Raw genomic sequence first — 13,813 nt, forward strand, 5'->3', positions numbered from 1 at the left:
CAAATGTGAAATATTAAATCTCCCTCTTGGGAGAAAATCCTTGAATTCTAGTCGATACCCCTGAGTCACGATTTCTAATACCCAGGGATCCTGAACAGCCCTTGCCCAAGCCTGAGCGAAGAGAGAAAGTCTGCCCTCTACTAGATCCGGTCCCGGATCAGGGGCTGCCCCTTCATGCTGTCTTGGTAGCAGCAGCGGGCTTCTTGGCCTGTTTAGCTTTATTCCAGGTCTAGTTAGGTCTCCAGACTGACTTGGATTGTGCAAAATTCCCCTCCTGCTTTGTGGCGGAGGAGGAAGTAGAGGGTCCACCTCTAAAGTTTCGAAAGGAACCAATTATTCTGTTTGGCCCTCATTTTAACCGTCTTGTCCTGAGGAAGGGCATGACCTTTACCTCCATGTCGGAAATGATCTCCTTTAGTTCAGGCCCGAATAAGGTCTTACCTTTAAAAGGAATAGCTAAAAGCTTAGATTTTGATGACAAGACCAAGACTTAAGCCATAACCCTCTACGCGCTAAAATGGCAAAGCCTGCATTCTTTGCCGCTAATTTAGCCATTTGAAAAGCGGCATCTGTAATAAAAGAATTAGCTAGCTTGAGAGCCTTAATTCTATCCAAAATATCATCTAATGGGGTCTCAACCTTAAGAGACTCCTCTAGAGCTTCAAACCAACAAAGCTGCTGCAGTAGTTACTGGAACAATGCACGCTATAGGTTGTAGAAGAATACCCTGATGAATAAACAACTTCTTTAGAAGCCCTTCTAATTTTTTTATCCATAGGATCTTTGAAAGCACAACTGTCCTCAATAGGTATAGTTGTACGCTTAGCCAGGGTAGAAATAGCTCCCTCCACCTTAGTGTAACATATCTCAGCCTAATGTCACTATCCCTTTAAGACTTCCTTCTCTGACTGCTGCATTTGGGCAGTATTCACATTCAGCTTGCCTGCCTGCCTGATTAATCATTCATGCACCTGTTTACCTCAGCCTCTTTTTAAGCCTTCTCAGGTCTAATGTGCTTTGCATTAACATTGAAGTGTGATCCTGAACAGAGGCTTGTGTCAGTTTTCTGCTTGAACTTACCAACTATTCCAAGATACAGCATTTTCTATTACCTATGCTAAATATCATCAAACCGCAAGTATCATAAATATCTCCACTCTGTTTCCTGGACACAGCTACTTAACAATCTCTGAACTTTATTATAAATCAACTATGCTTTTGCTTACCATCACTCACTAATTACAATAACATCTTACTCAGAACTTTATAACTATTTCTGTGCTTCTAGTTCTCATTGCTGAAATAACCTGCAACAAACCTAGTTTGATCAAACAGTAATTAATGCCTGAGACTTGTAACTTGTCTATCACTTGTGCTGCTCTGATTATACTGATATACAGCTTTACATAATATAATGAACTGTGAACCAGCAACAAACCTTGGTTTGCATTTATATGCACAAAACAGTAATTAATGCCTAAGACTTGCAACCTGTTTATCACTTGTGCTGCTGTGTTTAACCCTGACATACAACCTTATAAAACATTATGTACTGTGAACCTACAACAAACCTTAGTTTGCATCTAAGTATCAAACTTCTACCTGATTACTTGAGAGCATGAACATTGCTATATATTTCTCTCATTGAATCCTGCAGCTACTCCTGTTAACTAATTATAACTCACAGTGAAGCCAGAACATATTGTAAACAAATATTGCACTCTCCATTAATTCTTCAATAACTTCTAGCAACTATGAATCACAGAATATCATCCATCCACGTCCAGGATACTCTTCCCCGGGTCAGGGGTCGGTGTCTTCAAATCCCTACCACTGCCCCGAGGGTCTGTTTCCTGAGTGCATGTACACCGGATCATGACACTTAGGGACCGTCTGCCAAGAATCCCGAATGGTGTCAGATATGGGAAACATTTTCTTAAAAGTAGGAGGGGGAGAGAACGGAATGCCTGGTCTATCCCATTCCTTATTAACAATGTCCGAAATTCTTCTAGGGACTGGAAAAACATTAGTATAAGTAGGAACCTCCAGATATTTATGCATTTTACACAATTTCTCTGGTGGGATGACAATAGGGTCACAATCATCCAGAGTCGCTAAAACCTCCCGGAGTAACAAGCGGAGGTGTTCAAGCTTAAACTTAAAGGCCGTCACATCTGAGTCTGTTTGAGGGAACATCTTTCCTGAATCAGAAAGCTCTCCCTCTGACAGCAATTCCCCTACCCCCAAATCAGAGCACTGAGGGTACATCGGAGATGGCCAATAAAGCATCAGAGGGCTCAGCATTTACTCTAATACCTGACCTGCTGCGCTTACCCTGTAAACCTGGCAGTTTAGATAATACCTCTGTAAGGGTAGTAGACATAACTGCAGCCATATCTTGCAGGGTGAAAGAATTAGATGCACTGGAAGTACTAGGCGTCGCTTGAGCGGGCGTTAAAGGTTGTGACACTTGGGGAGAATTGGATGGCATAACCTGATTCTCTTCTGACTGAGAATCATCCTGAGACATACTTTTATCAGCTAAAATATGTTCTTTGCAATGTAAGGCCCTTTCAGTACATGAGGGACACATTTTAAGTGGGGGTTCCACAATGACTTCTAAACACATAGAACATTGACTTTCCTCAATGTCAGACATGTTGAAACCGGCTAGTAATGACCACAGATTTGAAAACACTTTATTTAGTGAAAAAAACAACAATCTGAAAAACGGTACTGCGCCTTTAAGAGTAAAAAAAAAAAAAAAAAAAAAGAGTACAATTTTTCCAAAACTGCTCTAAAATGTTATAATCATCACAATTTTTGTATATATGTGTCTTATCTTGCCAGCTAAGATTGCACCACAAGTAAGGTATGCTTAACCCTTAATGGAAAAAAACGTTACTCAAAAATTCAACTGCGCAACTGAGGCGCGAAATTAGGCCTCACCCATCTACATCAATGTCTTACTGCCTAGTAAAAACCGATGTAAAGCGGTCTAGAACCTAGCCATGTGGGTTTCCATATACCCAACTATTATTGAAAGCCATGTGAACCCTCCAGTGCCATCAAAAGTCAAAAACGTTTGCACACAAAAAACGTTAAATTGCCCTCCAAACATAAAATCGTTTTGTCACAAAAAACATTATGTTATCAGTGTCAACCATTTTTCAGCCCATAACATAAAGGTCCCAGTAATACCCTTCTATCACATGTAGGATTACTGCTTACCCCTTCCCTTATGGGAATACTGTCAGCCAGTTTTGAAATAACACAGTCTCTTCAGAAAAAAAAATGACTGAACATACCTCAATGCTTGTAGCATGAAAAACGTTCCTCACACTGAAGCTTCTCAAGTACTCCTCAGCCATTCTGTGGGAACTACTCTGGATCTTAGTGACAACTGCTAAGATCATCAGTCTCCAGGCAGAAATCTTCATCCATCTGCTGCCTGGGAAAAAATAGCACTCACTGGTACCATTTAAAATAAAAAAGTCTTGCTTGAAGAAAATAAAAACTAATTTTATCACCTCTTTCACTTTACCTCTTCCTATTACTTAGACTGGGGGTGGAGAGAAGGGAGGAGCTATATATACAGCTCTGCTGTGGTGCTCTTTGCCACTTCCTGTTAGCAGGAGGATAATATCCCACAAGTAAGGATGAATGTCTGTGCTTTTTCTATGGTGTCTCTTTGAGGGTGTGTGTATGTATGTCTTTGTGTATTTTCTGTGGATGTCTCTGAGGGTGGGTGTGTGTATGTTTGTGTGTCTGTGTTTTCTGTGGATGTGAGGGGGGTGTATGTCTGTGCATTTTCTGTGAGTGTCTCTGAGAGAGTGTGTGTATGTCTGTGTGTTTTCTGCGGATGTCTCAGTGAGGGTGTGTATTTATGTCTTTCTGTGTTTGTTCTGTGTGTGTGTGTGTTTGTTCTGTGTGTGTGTGTGTTTGTTCTGTGTGTGTGTGTGTTTGTTCTGTGTGTGTGTGTGTGTTTGTTCTGTGTGTGTGTGTGTGTTTGTTCTGTGTGTGTGTGTGTTTGTTCTGTGTGTGTGTGTGTTTGTTCTGTGTGTGTGTGTGTTTGTTCTGTGTGTGTGTGTGTGTTTGTTCTGTGTGTGTGTGTGTGTTTGTTCTGTGTGTGTGTGTGTGTTTGTTCTGTGTGTGTGTGTGTGTTTGTTCTGTGTGTGTGTGTTTGTTCTGTGTGTGTGTGTGTTTGTTCTGTGTGTGTGTTTTCTGTGTGTGTGTATTTTCTGTGTGTGTGTGTTTTGGTTTTCTAAGGCTGTCTTTGTTTCCTTGGGTGTATGTGCAAGTTTGTGTTTGAGTTTGTGTGTGTCCATTGTCTGTTCCTTGTTAGGACATTTTGACCTTACTACTGATTATTCACATCTTTCTACAGACTTTGAGACTAATGAGACCTTTCTGGAAGTCACCAATCCAACATTTAAGCTTTAAATTATTGCTTAAGCAGATCAGGGCAATTCCTTTCAGCCACTGCATGCTGTTATCATTAAGTTGGCATCTTCCTTCACAAAAAGATAATCAGAACTCCATATTTTGTTTTGTAAATCTCCTTTTTTGACAAAACTGTAGTCTACCTCATTACTGGTCAGGTCAATGTAAACAAGTGCTGACACAAGTCTGTGTCTGAGTGTGTTTGTTTGCGTGTCTGCTAGAGTGTCTATATGTGAATCCTTATGTGTGAGTGTGTGTTTCAGTGTCTGAGTGTGTTTGTGTGTTTCTTTGAGTGTTTGCTAAAGTGTCTATATGTGAATCCTTATGTATGAGTGTGTGTTTCAGTGTATGAGTGTGTCTGTGTGTTTCTGTGTTTGTGTGTTACTACCTACTTTACAAAATTTCCAAGTTTGACTACACTTAAGAATAAAGTGCATATACGTTTTAGTCACTTGGTCAAAAATTGCACATGTCAAGGGGGAGGGGGGCCCTGATCAATGGTTAAAGGGACACTCAAGTCAAAATTAAACTTTATGATTCAGATACAGCATGTCATTTTAAACAACTTGCCAATTTACTTCCATTAACAAAATGTGCACAGTCTTAATATTTACACTTTTTGAGTCACCAGCTCCTACTGAGCATGTGCAAGAATTCACAGCATATACGTATATGCATTTGTAATTGGCTGATGGGTGTCACATGGTACAGGGGGCGTGGAAATAGACATAACTTTGCAATTTGTTTAAAAAAAATCTACTACTCATTTGAAGTTCAGACTAAGTGCTATTGCATTGTCTTCTTATCATGCATTTGTTGATTATGCAAATCTATTGTATTGACTGGTCTAGTGGCGGCCCTGATTATAATTAAAAGTCACAAAAACAAAGGGTTCTTAGGCTCTATTTTCATGGTTTTATGTAAATGATTTGACATATTCTGTTCGTCAAAATATAATTTGTGAAGAATGAAAATGTAATAAAAACTATAAAACAATCACAAACATATACCTCCAATTGTAAGAAATTAACCTTGAGTATAAGACTAATTGACAACATACTGAACAAGTGGCATATTTCCTTACTGCAGTGGTGAAAATGTAGCTGTGATAGTCATATATACATGTAGCATCCAATTCTATCAAGTATTAAATTATTTGTAATCTTACCCATAAGTCATGTTCAGCAAAATCAAACAGAAGCCAGACTTTCCGGTCAGCATGAGATAAAAACACTTTTTGGAGAGAAATTACATTTGGATGTTTTAGCTCTCGAAGAAGCTGAAAAATAAAATATAAAAACTATAAAATTACAAATGTGAAAAAGTAGTAGAATCATTTTAAAAAGTATTATTGTTTCTAAAAATCAGAATGCACAATTAAAACACTGAATTAAACTAAAATTCAAGCCAACTTTCTGTAAGAAATAGGATTTTAGAAAAACACAATTTATGCTTACCTGATAAATTTATTTCTCTTGTGGTGTATCCAGTCCACGGATCATCCATTACTTGTGGGATATTCTCATTCCCAACTGGAAGTTGCAAGAGGACACCCACAGCAGAGCAGTTATATAGCTCCTCCCCTCACTACCATATACAGTCATTCGACCGAAAACAAGCAGAGAAAGGAGAAACCATAGGGTGCAGTGGTGACTGTAGTTTAAATTTAAAAATTACCTGCCTTAAAATGACAGGGCGGGCCGTGGACTGGATACACCACAAGAGAAATAAATTTATCAGGTAAGCATAAATTGTGTTTTCTCTTGTAAGGTGTATCCAGTCCACGGATCATCCATTACTTGTGGGATACCAATACCAAAGCTAAAGTACACGGATGAAGTGAGGGACAAGGTAGGTACCACTGCCTGTAGAACCTTTCTCCCAAAAATAGCCTCCGAAGAAGCAAAAAGTATCAAATTTGTAGAATTTTGAAAAAGTATGAAGCGAAGACCAAGTCGCCGCCTTGCAAATCTGTTCAACAGACGCCTCATTTTTAAAGGCCCAGGTGGAAGCCACAGCTCTAATGGAATGAGCTGTAATCCTTTCAAGAGGCTGCTGTCCAGCAGTCTCATAGGCTAAGCGGATTATGCTTCTTAGCCAAAAAGAAAGAGAGGTTGCCGAAGCCTTTTGACCTCTCCTCTGTCCAGAGTAAACAACAAACAAAGCAGATGTTTGTCGAAAATCTTTAGTAGCTTGTAAGTAAAACTTTAAAGCACGAACCACGTCCAGATTATGTAATAGACGTTCCTTCTTTGAGGATGGATTAGGACACAAGGATGGAACAACAATCTCTTGATTGATATTCTTGTTAGATACCACCTTAGGTAAAAACCCAGGTTTGGTACGCAGGACTACCTTATCCGTATGGAAAATCAGATAAGGAGAATCACATTGTAAGGCAGATAACTCGGAGACTCTGCGAGCCGAGGAAATAGCTGCCAAAAAAAGAACTTTCCAAGATAAAAGTTTGATATCTATGGAATGAAGAGGTTCAAATGGAACTCCTTGAAGAACCTTAAGAACCAAATTTAAGCTCCATGGCGGAGCAACAGGTCTAAACACAGGCTTGCCTGAACGTCTGGAACATCTGCCAGACGCTTGTGAAAAAGAATAGACAGAGCAGAAATCTGTCCCTTTAAGGAACTAGCTGACAATCCTTTTTCCAAACCATCTTGGAGAAAGGATAATATCCTGGGAATCCTGACTTTACTCCATGAGTAACCCTTGGATTCACACCAATAAAGATATTTACGCCATATTTTATGATAAATTTTCCTGGTGACAGGCTTTCGTGCCTGTATTAAGGTATCAATGACTGACTCTGAGAAGTCACGCCTTGATAAAATCAGGCGTTCAATCTCCATGCAGTCAGTCTCAGAGAAATTAGATTTGGATGGTGGAAAGGACCCTGAAGTAGAAGGTCCTGTCTCAGAGGCAGAGTCCATGGTGGAAAGGATGACATGTCCACTAGATCTGCATACCAGGTCCTGCGTGGCCACGCAGGCGCTATTAAAATCACTGATGCTCTCTCCTGCTTGATCTTCGCAATCAGTCGAGGGAGCAGAGGAAACGGTGGAAACACATAAGCCAGGTTGAAAGTCCAGGGCGCTGCTAGAGCATCTATCAGCGTCGCCTTGGGGTCCCTGGACCTGGATCCGTAACAAGGAAGCTTGGCGTTCTGTCGAGACGCCATGAGATCCAGTTCTGGTTTGCCCCAGCGATGAATCACTTGTGCAAACACCTCCGGATGGAGTTCCCACTCCCCCGGATGAAAAGTCTGTCGACTTAGAAAATCCGCCTCCCAGTTCTCTACACCTGGGATATGGATAGCTGATAGGTGGCAAGAGTGAATCTCCGCCCAGCGAATTATCTTTGAGACTTCTAACATCGCAAGGGAACTTCTTGTTCCCCCTTGATGGTTGATGTAAGCCACAGTCGTGATGTTGTCCGACTGAAATCTGATGAACCTCAGAGTTGCTAACTGAGGCCAAGCTTGAAGAGCATTGAATATCGCTCTCAATTCCAGAATATTTATTGGAAGGAGTGACTCCTCCTGAGTCCACGATCCCTGAGCCTTCAGGGAGTTCCAGACTGCACCCCAACCTAGAAGGCTGGCATCTGTCATCACAATTGTCCAATCTGGCCTGCGAAAGGTCACACCTTTGGACAGATGGACCTGAGATAGCCACCAGAGAAGAGAATCCCTGGTCTCTTGATCCAGATTTAGTAGAGGGGACAAATCTGTGTAATCCCCATTCCACTGACTGAGCATGCATAGTTGCAGCGGTCTGAGATGTAAGCGTGCAAACGGCACTATGTCCATTGCCGCTACCATTAAGCCGATTACTTCCATGCACTGAGCCACCGAAGGGTGCGGAATGGAATGAAGAATACGGCAGGAATTTAGAAGCTTTGATAACCTGGACTTCGTCAGGTAAATTTTCATTTCTATAGAATCTATCAGAGTCCCTAGGAAGGAAACTCTTGTGAGTGGGGATAGAGAACTCGTTCACTTTCCACCCATGCGACCTCAGAAATGCCAGTACTATGTCCGTATGAGACTTGGCAATTTGGAAGTTTGAAGCCTGTATCAGGATGTCGTCTAAGTAAGGGGCCACTGATATGCCCCGCGGCTTTAGGACCACCAGAAGCGACCCTAGAACCTTCGTGAAGATTCTTGGGGCTGTAGCTAATCCAAAGGGAAGAGCTACAAACTGGTAATGCCTGTCCAGAAAGGCAAACCTGAGAAACCGATGATGATCTTTGTGTATCGGAATGTGAAGATAAGCATCCTTTAGATCCACTGTAGTCATATATTGACCCTCCTGGATCATAGGTAGGATGGTACGAATAGTTTCCATCTTGAATGATGGAACTCTGAGGAATTTGTTTAAGATCTTTAGATCCAAAATTGGTCTGAAGGTTCCCTCTTTTTTGGGAACCACAGACAGATTTGAGTAAAAACCCTGTCCCTGTTCCTCCTTTGGAACTGGATGGATTACTCCCATAACTAGGAGGTCTCGTACACAGTGTAAGAATGCCTCTCTCTTTATCTGGTTTGCAGATAATTGTGAAAGGTGAAATCTCCCTTTTGGGGGAGAAGCTTTGAAGTCCAGAAGATATCCCTGGGATATAAATTTCCAACGCCAAGGGATCCTGAACATCTCTTGCCCACGCCTGGGCGAAGAGTGAAAGTCTGCCCCCCACTAGATCCGTTACCGGATAGGGGGCCGTTCCTTCATGCTGTCTTGGAGGCAGCAGCAGGTTTTTTGGCCTGCTTACCTTTGTTCCAGGTCTGGTTTGGCCTCCAGACCGTCTTGGACTGAGCAACAGTTCCCTCTTGTTTCGCATTAGAGGAAGTTGATGCCGCACCTGCCTTGAAGTTTCGAAAGGCACGAAAATTAGACTGTTTGGCCCTGGATTTGGACCTGTCCTGAGGAAAGGCATGACCTTTTCCTCCAGTGATATCAGCAATAATCTCCTTCAAACCAGGCCCGAATAGGGTCTGCCCCTTGAAGGGAATGTTAAGCAGCTTAGATTTTGAAGTCACGTCAGCTGATCATGATTTAAGCCATAGCGCCCTGCGCGCCTGTATAGCAAAACCAGAATTCTAAGCCATTAGTTTAGTCAAATGAACAATGGCATCAGAAACAAAAAAATTGGCTAGCTTAAGTGCTCTAAGTTTGCCAAGTATGTCATCCAATGGAGTCGCTACCTGTAAAGCCTCTTCCAGAGACTCAAACCAGAACGCCGCAGCAGCAGTGACAGGAGCAATGCATGCAAGGGGCTGTAGGATAAAACCTTGTTGAATAAACATTTTCTTAAGGTAACCTTCTAATTTTTTATCCATTGGATCTGAAAAAGCACAACTGTCCTCGACAGGGATAGTAGTACGCTTTGCTAAAGTAGAAACTGCTCCCTCCACCCTAGGGACTGTCTGCCATAAGTCCCGTGTGGTGGCGTCTATAGGAAACATTTTTCTAAAAATAGGAGGGGGAGAGAACGGCACACCTGGTCTATAGCATTCCTTAGTAATAATTTCTGTAAACCTTTTAGGTATTGGAAAAACATCAGTACACACCGGCACTGCATAGTATTTATCCAGTCTACACAATTTCTCTGGCACTGCAATTGTGTCACAGTCATTCAGAGCAGCTAAAACCTCCTTGAGTAATACGCGGAGGTGTTCAAGCTTAAATTTAAATGTAGAAATATCAGAATCAGGTATCTTTCCTGAGTCATTAACATCACCCACTGACTGAAGCTCTCCTTCCTTAGCTTCAGCATATTGTGAGGCAGTATCAGACATGGTTCTTAAAGCGTCAGTATGCTCTGCATTTCGTCTAACCCCAGAGCTATCTCGCTTACCTCTAAATTCAGGTAGTCTGGCTAATACCGCTGACAGTGTATTATCCATGACTGCCGCCATGTCTTGTAAAGTAAACGCTATGGGTGCCCTAGATGTACTTGGCGCCATTTGAGCGGGAGTCAAAGGATCTGACACGTGGGGAGAGTTAGTCGGCATAACTTCCCCCTCGTTAGATTCTTCTGGTGATAAATTTTTTAAAGACAGAATATGATCTTTATTGCTTAGAGTGAAATCAGTACAATTGGTACACATTCTAAGAGGGGGTTCCACCATGGCTTTTAAACATAATGAACAAGGAGTTTCCTCTATGTCAGACATGTTTGTACAGACTAGCAATGAGACTAGCAAGCTTGGAAAACACTTTAAATCAAGTTAACAAGCAAATATAAAAAACGGTACTGTGCCTTTAAGAGAAACAAATTTTGTCAGAATTTGAAAAACAGTGAAAAAAGGCAGTAAATCAATGAATTTTTTACAGTGTATGTAATAGGCTAACAGAGCATTGCACCCACTTGCAAATGGATGATTAACCCCTTAGTTCAAAAAACGGATCAAAAAAACCACAGACGTTTTTTAACAGTCACAACAAACTGCCACAGCTCTGCTGTGGCTCCTACCTTCCCCAATAAACGACTTTAGGCCCTTTAGAGATGTCCTGTAGCATTCAGGGAACTTCTGAGGAAAACTGGATGTCTCAGTCTGTAATTTTAACTGTGCAAAAAAGCGCTAAAATAGGCCCCTCCCACTCATACTACAACAGTGGAAAGCCTCAGGAAACTGTTTCAAGGCAAAAATAAAGCCAGCCATGTGGAAAAAATTAGGCCCCAATAAAGTTTTATCACCAAGCATATATAAAAAACGATTAAACATGCCAGCAAACGTTTTATATAGCATTTTTATAATGGTATTACCCCTGAGAGTAAGCATGATACCAGTCGTTATTAAATCACTGTATTCAGGCTTAACTTACATTTATCAGGTATCAGCAGCATTTTCTAGCATTTACAATTCTAGAAAAAATTGTAACTGCACATACCTCATAGCAGAGTAAACTGCACGCCATTCTCCCTCTGAAGTTACCTCTCTCCTCAGACATATGTGAGAACAGCAATGGATCTTAGTTACAACCTGCTAAGATCATAGCAAACTCAGGCAGATTCTTCTTCTATCTCTGCCTGAGATAAAATTGTACAACTCCGGTACCATTTAACAATAACAAACTTTTGATTGAAGAAAATAAACTAACTATTTTTCACCACTCTCTCTTACTACCTCCATGCGCGTTGAGAGTTGCAAGAGAATGACTGGATATGGTAGTGAGGGGAGGAGCTATATAACAGCTCTGCTGTGGGTGTCCTCTTGCAACTTCCTGTTGGGAATGAGAATATCCCACAAGTAATGGATGATCCGTGGACTGGATACACCTTACAAGAGAAAAAAAAATTGAAAGATTTTAGATAAAACTACAACTACAACTCAAGCTTGCTGGTGGAGATGATCACACAGTGTTATAGTTCTTCGTTTGCTTTTGTGAGATTCATTTACTTCGTTTGTGAATGCAACTTTTTATAATAATTCAAAAGTAATTTTTTTATTGAATGGAGAAAAAAACAACATCAAAGCTGTGGAATCTTAGATTCTTGCATACTGAAATAATAAAAGTCGCTGCTTTTCTTTGTTAGATCTATGGCTTGCCATGAGCCAACTGGACATCTTGCTGACTGCTATTTCTGTATATTAAACAAAGAAAATCCAAATGTGTGTCTGCAATAAGACCTATTTCCACATTGAAAAGGACTGACTGTCAGTGTCTACAACACCACTTAAAGGGCCATGATAGCCAAATGTTGAAACACTTGAAAGTGGTGCAGCATAGCTGTAAAAAGCTGACTAGAAAATATCACCTGAACATCTCTATGTAAAAAAAAAATATTCAAACCCCATTGCAAAGGAAATTAGTCTGTCACGGGACAGGCAAGGGAGTGAGCCTCGTGCACACTCATCTTATTTCCCTATTCAGTTTAAGGAAGTTTACTATGAAATCTCATGAGGTCACAGTAAAAGAGTTAATGACCTCAGCATTGCTGATGCTGATTGGCTGCAATTCATTTCCTCATTTTTTTTTTTACCTGCAGCTCAAGTATAACTTTTTTTCTACTGTTTTTTTACTACCTTTTTTTATCTTTTACTTTCTTCAACTAATGCTAATCTAACATCGTGTCTTTAATGTTATTAACTATTTTAATCAATAACTGTGCACAGTAGTTTGTTTCTTGTTTTGTTTTTTGCCAATTGTCCCCCATTACCTAGTATGTATCAGGACCATTATGGTCATTTACACTATGTGCAACAACTCTCTATGTGCTCACTTAATTGTGTTCATTGTCACTCCCTATTCTTGCACACATACATATCTTCATTCAATTGAAACACATTATGTAAATACATTAACATACTGCACAATGGCAAAGACACCCCTATTGTAAAACAGAATTTATGCTTACCTGATTAATTACTTTCTCTTACGGTGTATCCAGTCCATGGATTCATCCTTACTTGTGGGATATTCTCAATCCCTACAGGAAGTGGCAAAGAGAGTACACAGCAGAGCTGTCCATATAGCTCCCCTCAGGCTCCGCCCCCCCAGTCATTCGACCGACGGTTAGGAGAAAAAGGAGAAACTATAGGGTGCAGTGGTGACTGTAGTTTTACAAAAATAAATTTGAACCCGACTTAATTGCCAGGGCGGGCTGTGGACTGGATACACCGTAAGAGAAAGTAATTTATCAGGTAAGCATAAATTCTGTTTTCTCTTACATGGTTTATGCAGTCCACGGATTCATCCTTACTTGTGGGATACCAATACCAAAGCTTTAGGACACGGATGAAGGGAGGGAACAAGTCAGGTAACCTAAACGGAAGGCACCACTGCTTGCAAAACCTCTCTCCCAAAAATAGCCTCCGAAGAAGCAAAAGTATCGAATTTGTAAAATTTGGCAAATGTATGCAGTGAAGACCAAGTCGCTGCCCTACAAATCTGTTCAACAGAAGCCTCATTCTTGAAAGCCCATGTGGAAGCCACAGCCCTAGTGGAATGAGCTGTAATTCGTTCAGGAGGCTGCTGTCCAGCAGTCTCATAAGCCAATCGGATGATGCTTTTCAGCCAGAAGGAAAGAGAGGTAGCAGTCGCCTTCTGACCTCTCCTCTTACCAGAATAGACAACAAACAAAGATGATGTTTGTCTGAAATCTTTAGTTGCCTTTAAATAGAATTTTAAGGCCCGAACCACATCAAGATTGTGTAACAGTCGTTCCTTCTTAGAAACTGGATTAGGACACAGAGAAGGAACAATAATTTCCTGGTTAATATTCTTATTATAAACCACTTTTGGAAGGAAACCAGGTTTGGTACGCAAAACAACCTTATCTGCATGGAACACCAGATAGGGTGAATTACACTGCAAAGCAGACAATTCAGAAACTCTTCTAGCAGAAGAAATAG

The 13,813-nt window shown here is 40.9% G+C and overlaps 1 protein-coding gene across 1 annotated transcript in view; it reads right to left on the minus strand.

Moving 5' to 3' along the window:
- Positions 1–13,813, minus strand: part of CDK8 (cyclin dependent kinase 8) — a 399,753-nt gene that overhangs the window by 263,941 nt on the left and 121,999 nt on the right. Inside the window, exon 3 of the mRNA XM_053708497.1 lies at positions 5,612–5,722. Coding sequence (XP_053564472.1) covers positions 5,612–5,722 — 111 coding nt within the window. The remainder of the gene's footprint in view (positions 1–5,611; positions 5,723–13,813) is intronic.

The sequence above is a fragment of the Bombina bombina genome, chromosome 3 (assembly GCF_027579735.1).
Source record: "Bombina bombina isolate aBomBom1 chromosome 3, aBomBom1.pri, whole genome shotgun sequence".
NCBI classification, from domain to species: domain Eukaryota; kingdom Metazoa; phylum Chordata; class Amphibia; order Anura; family Bombinatoridae; genus Bombina; species Bombina bombina.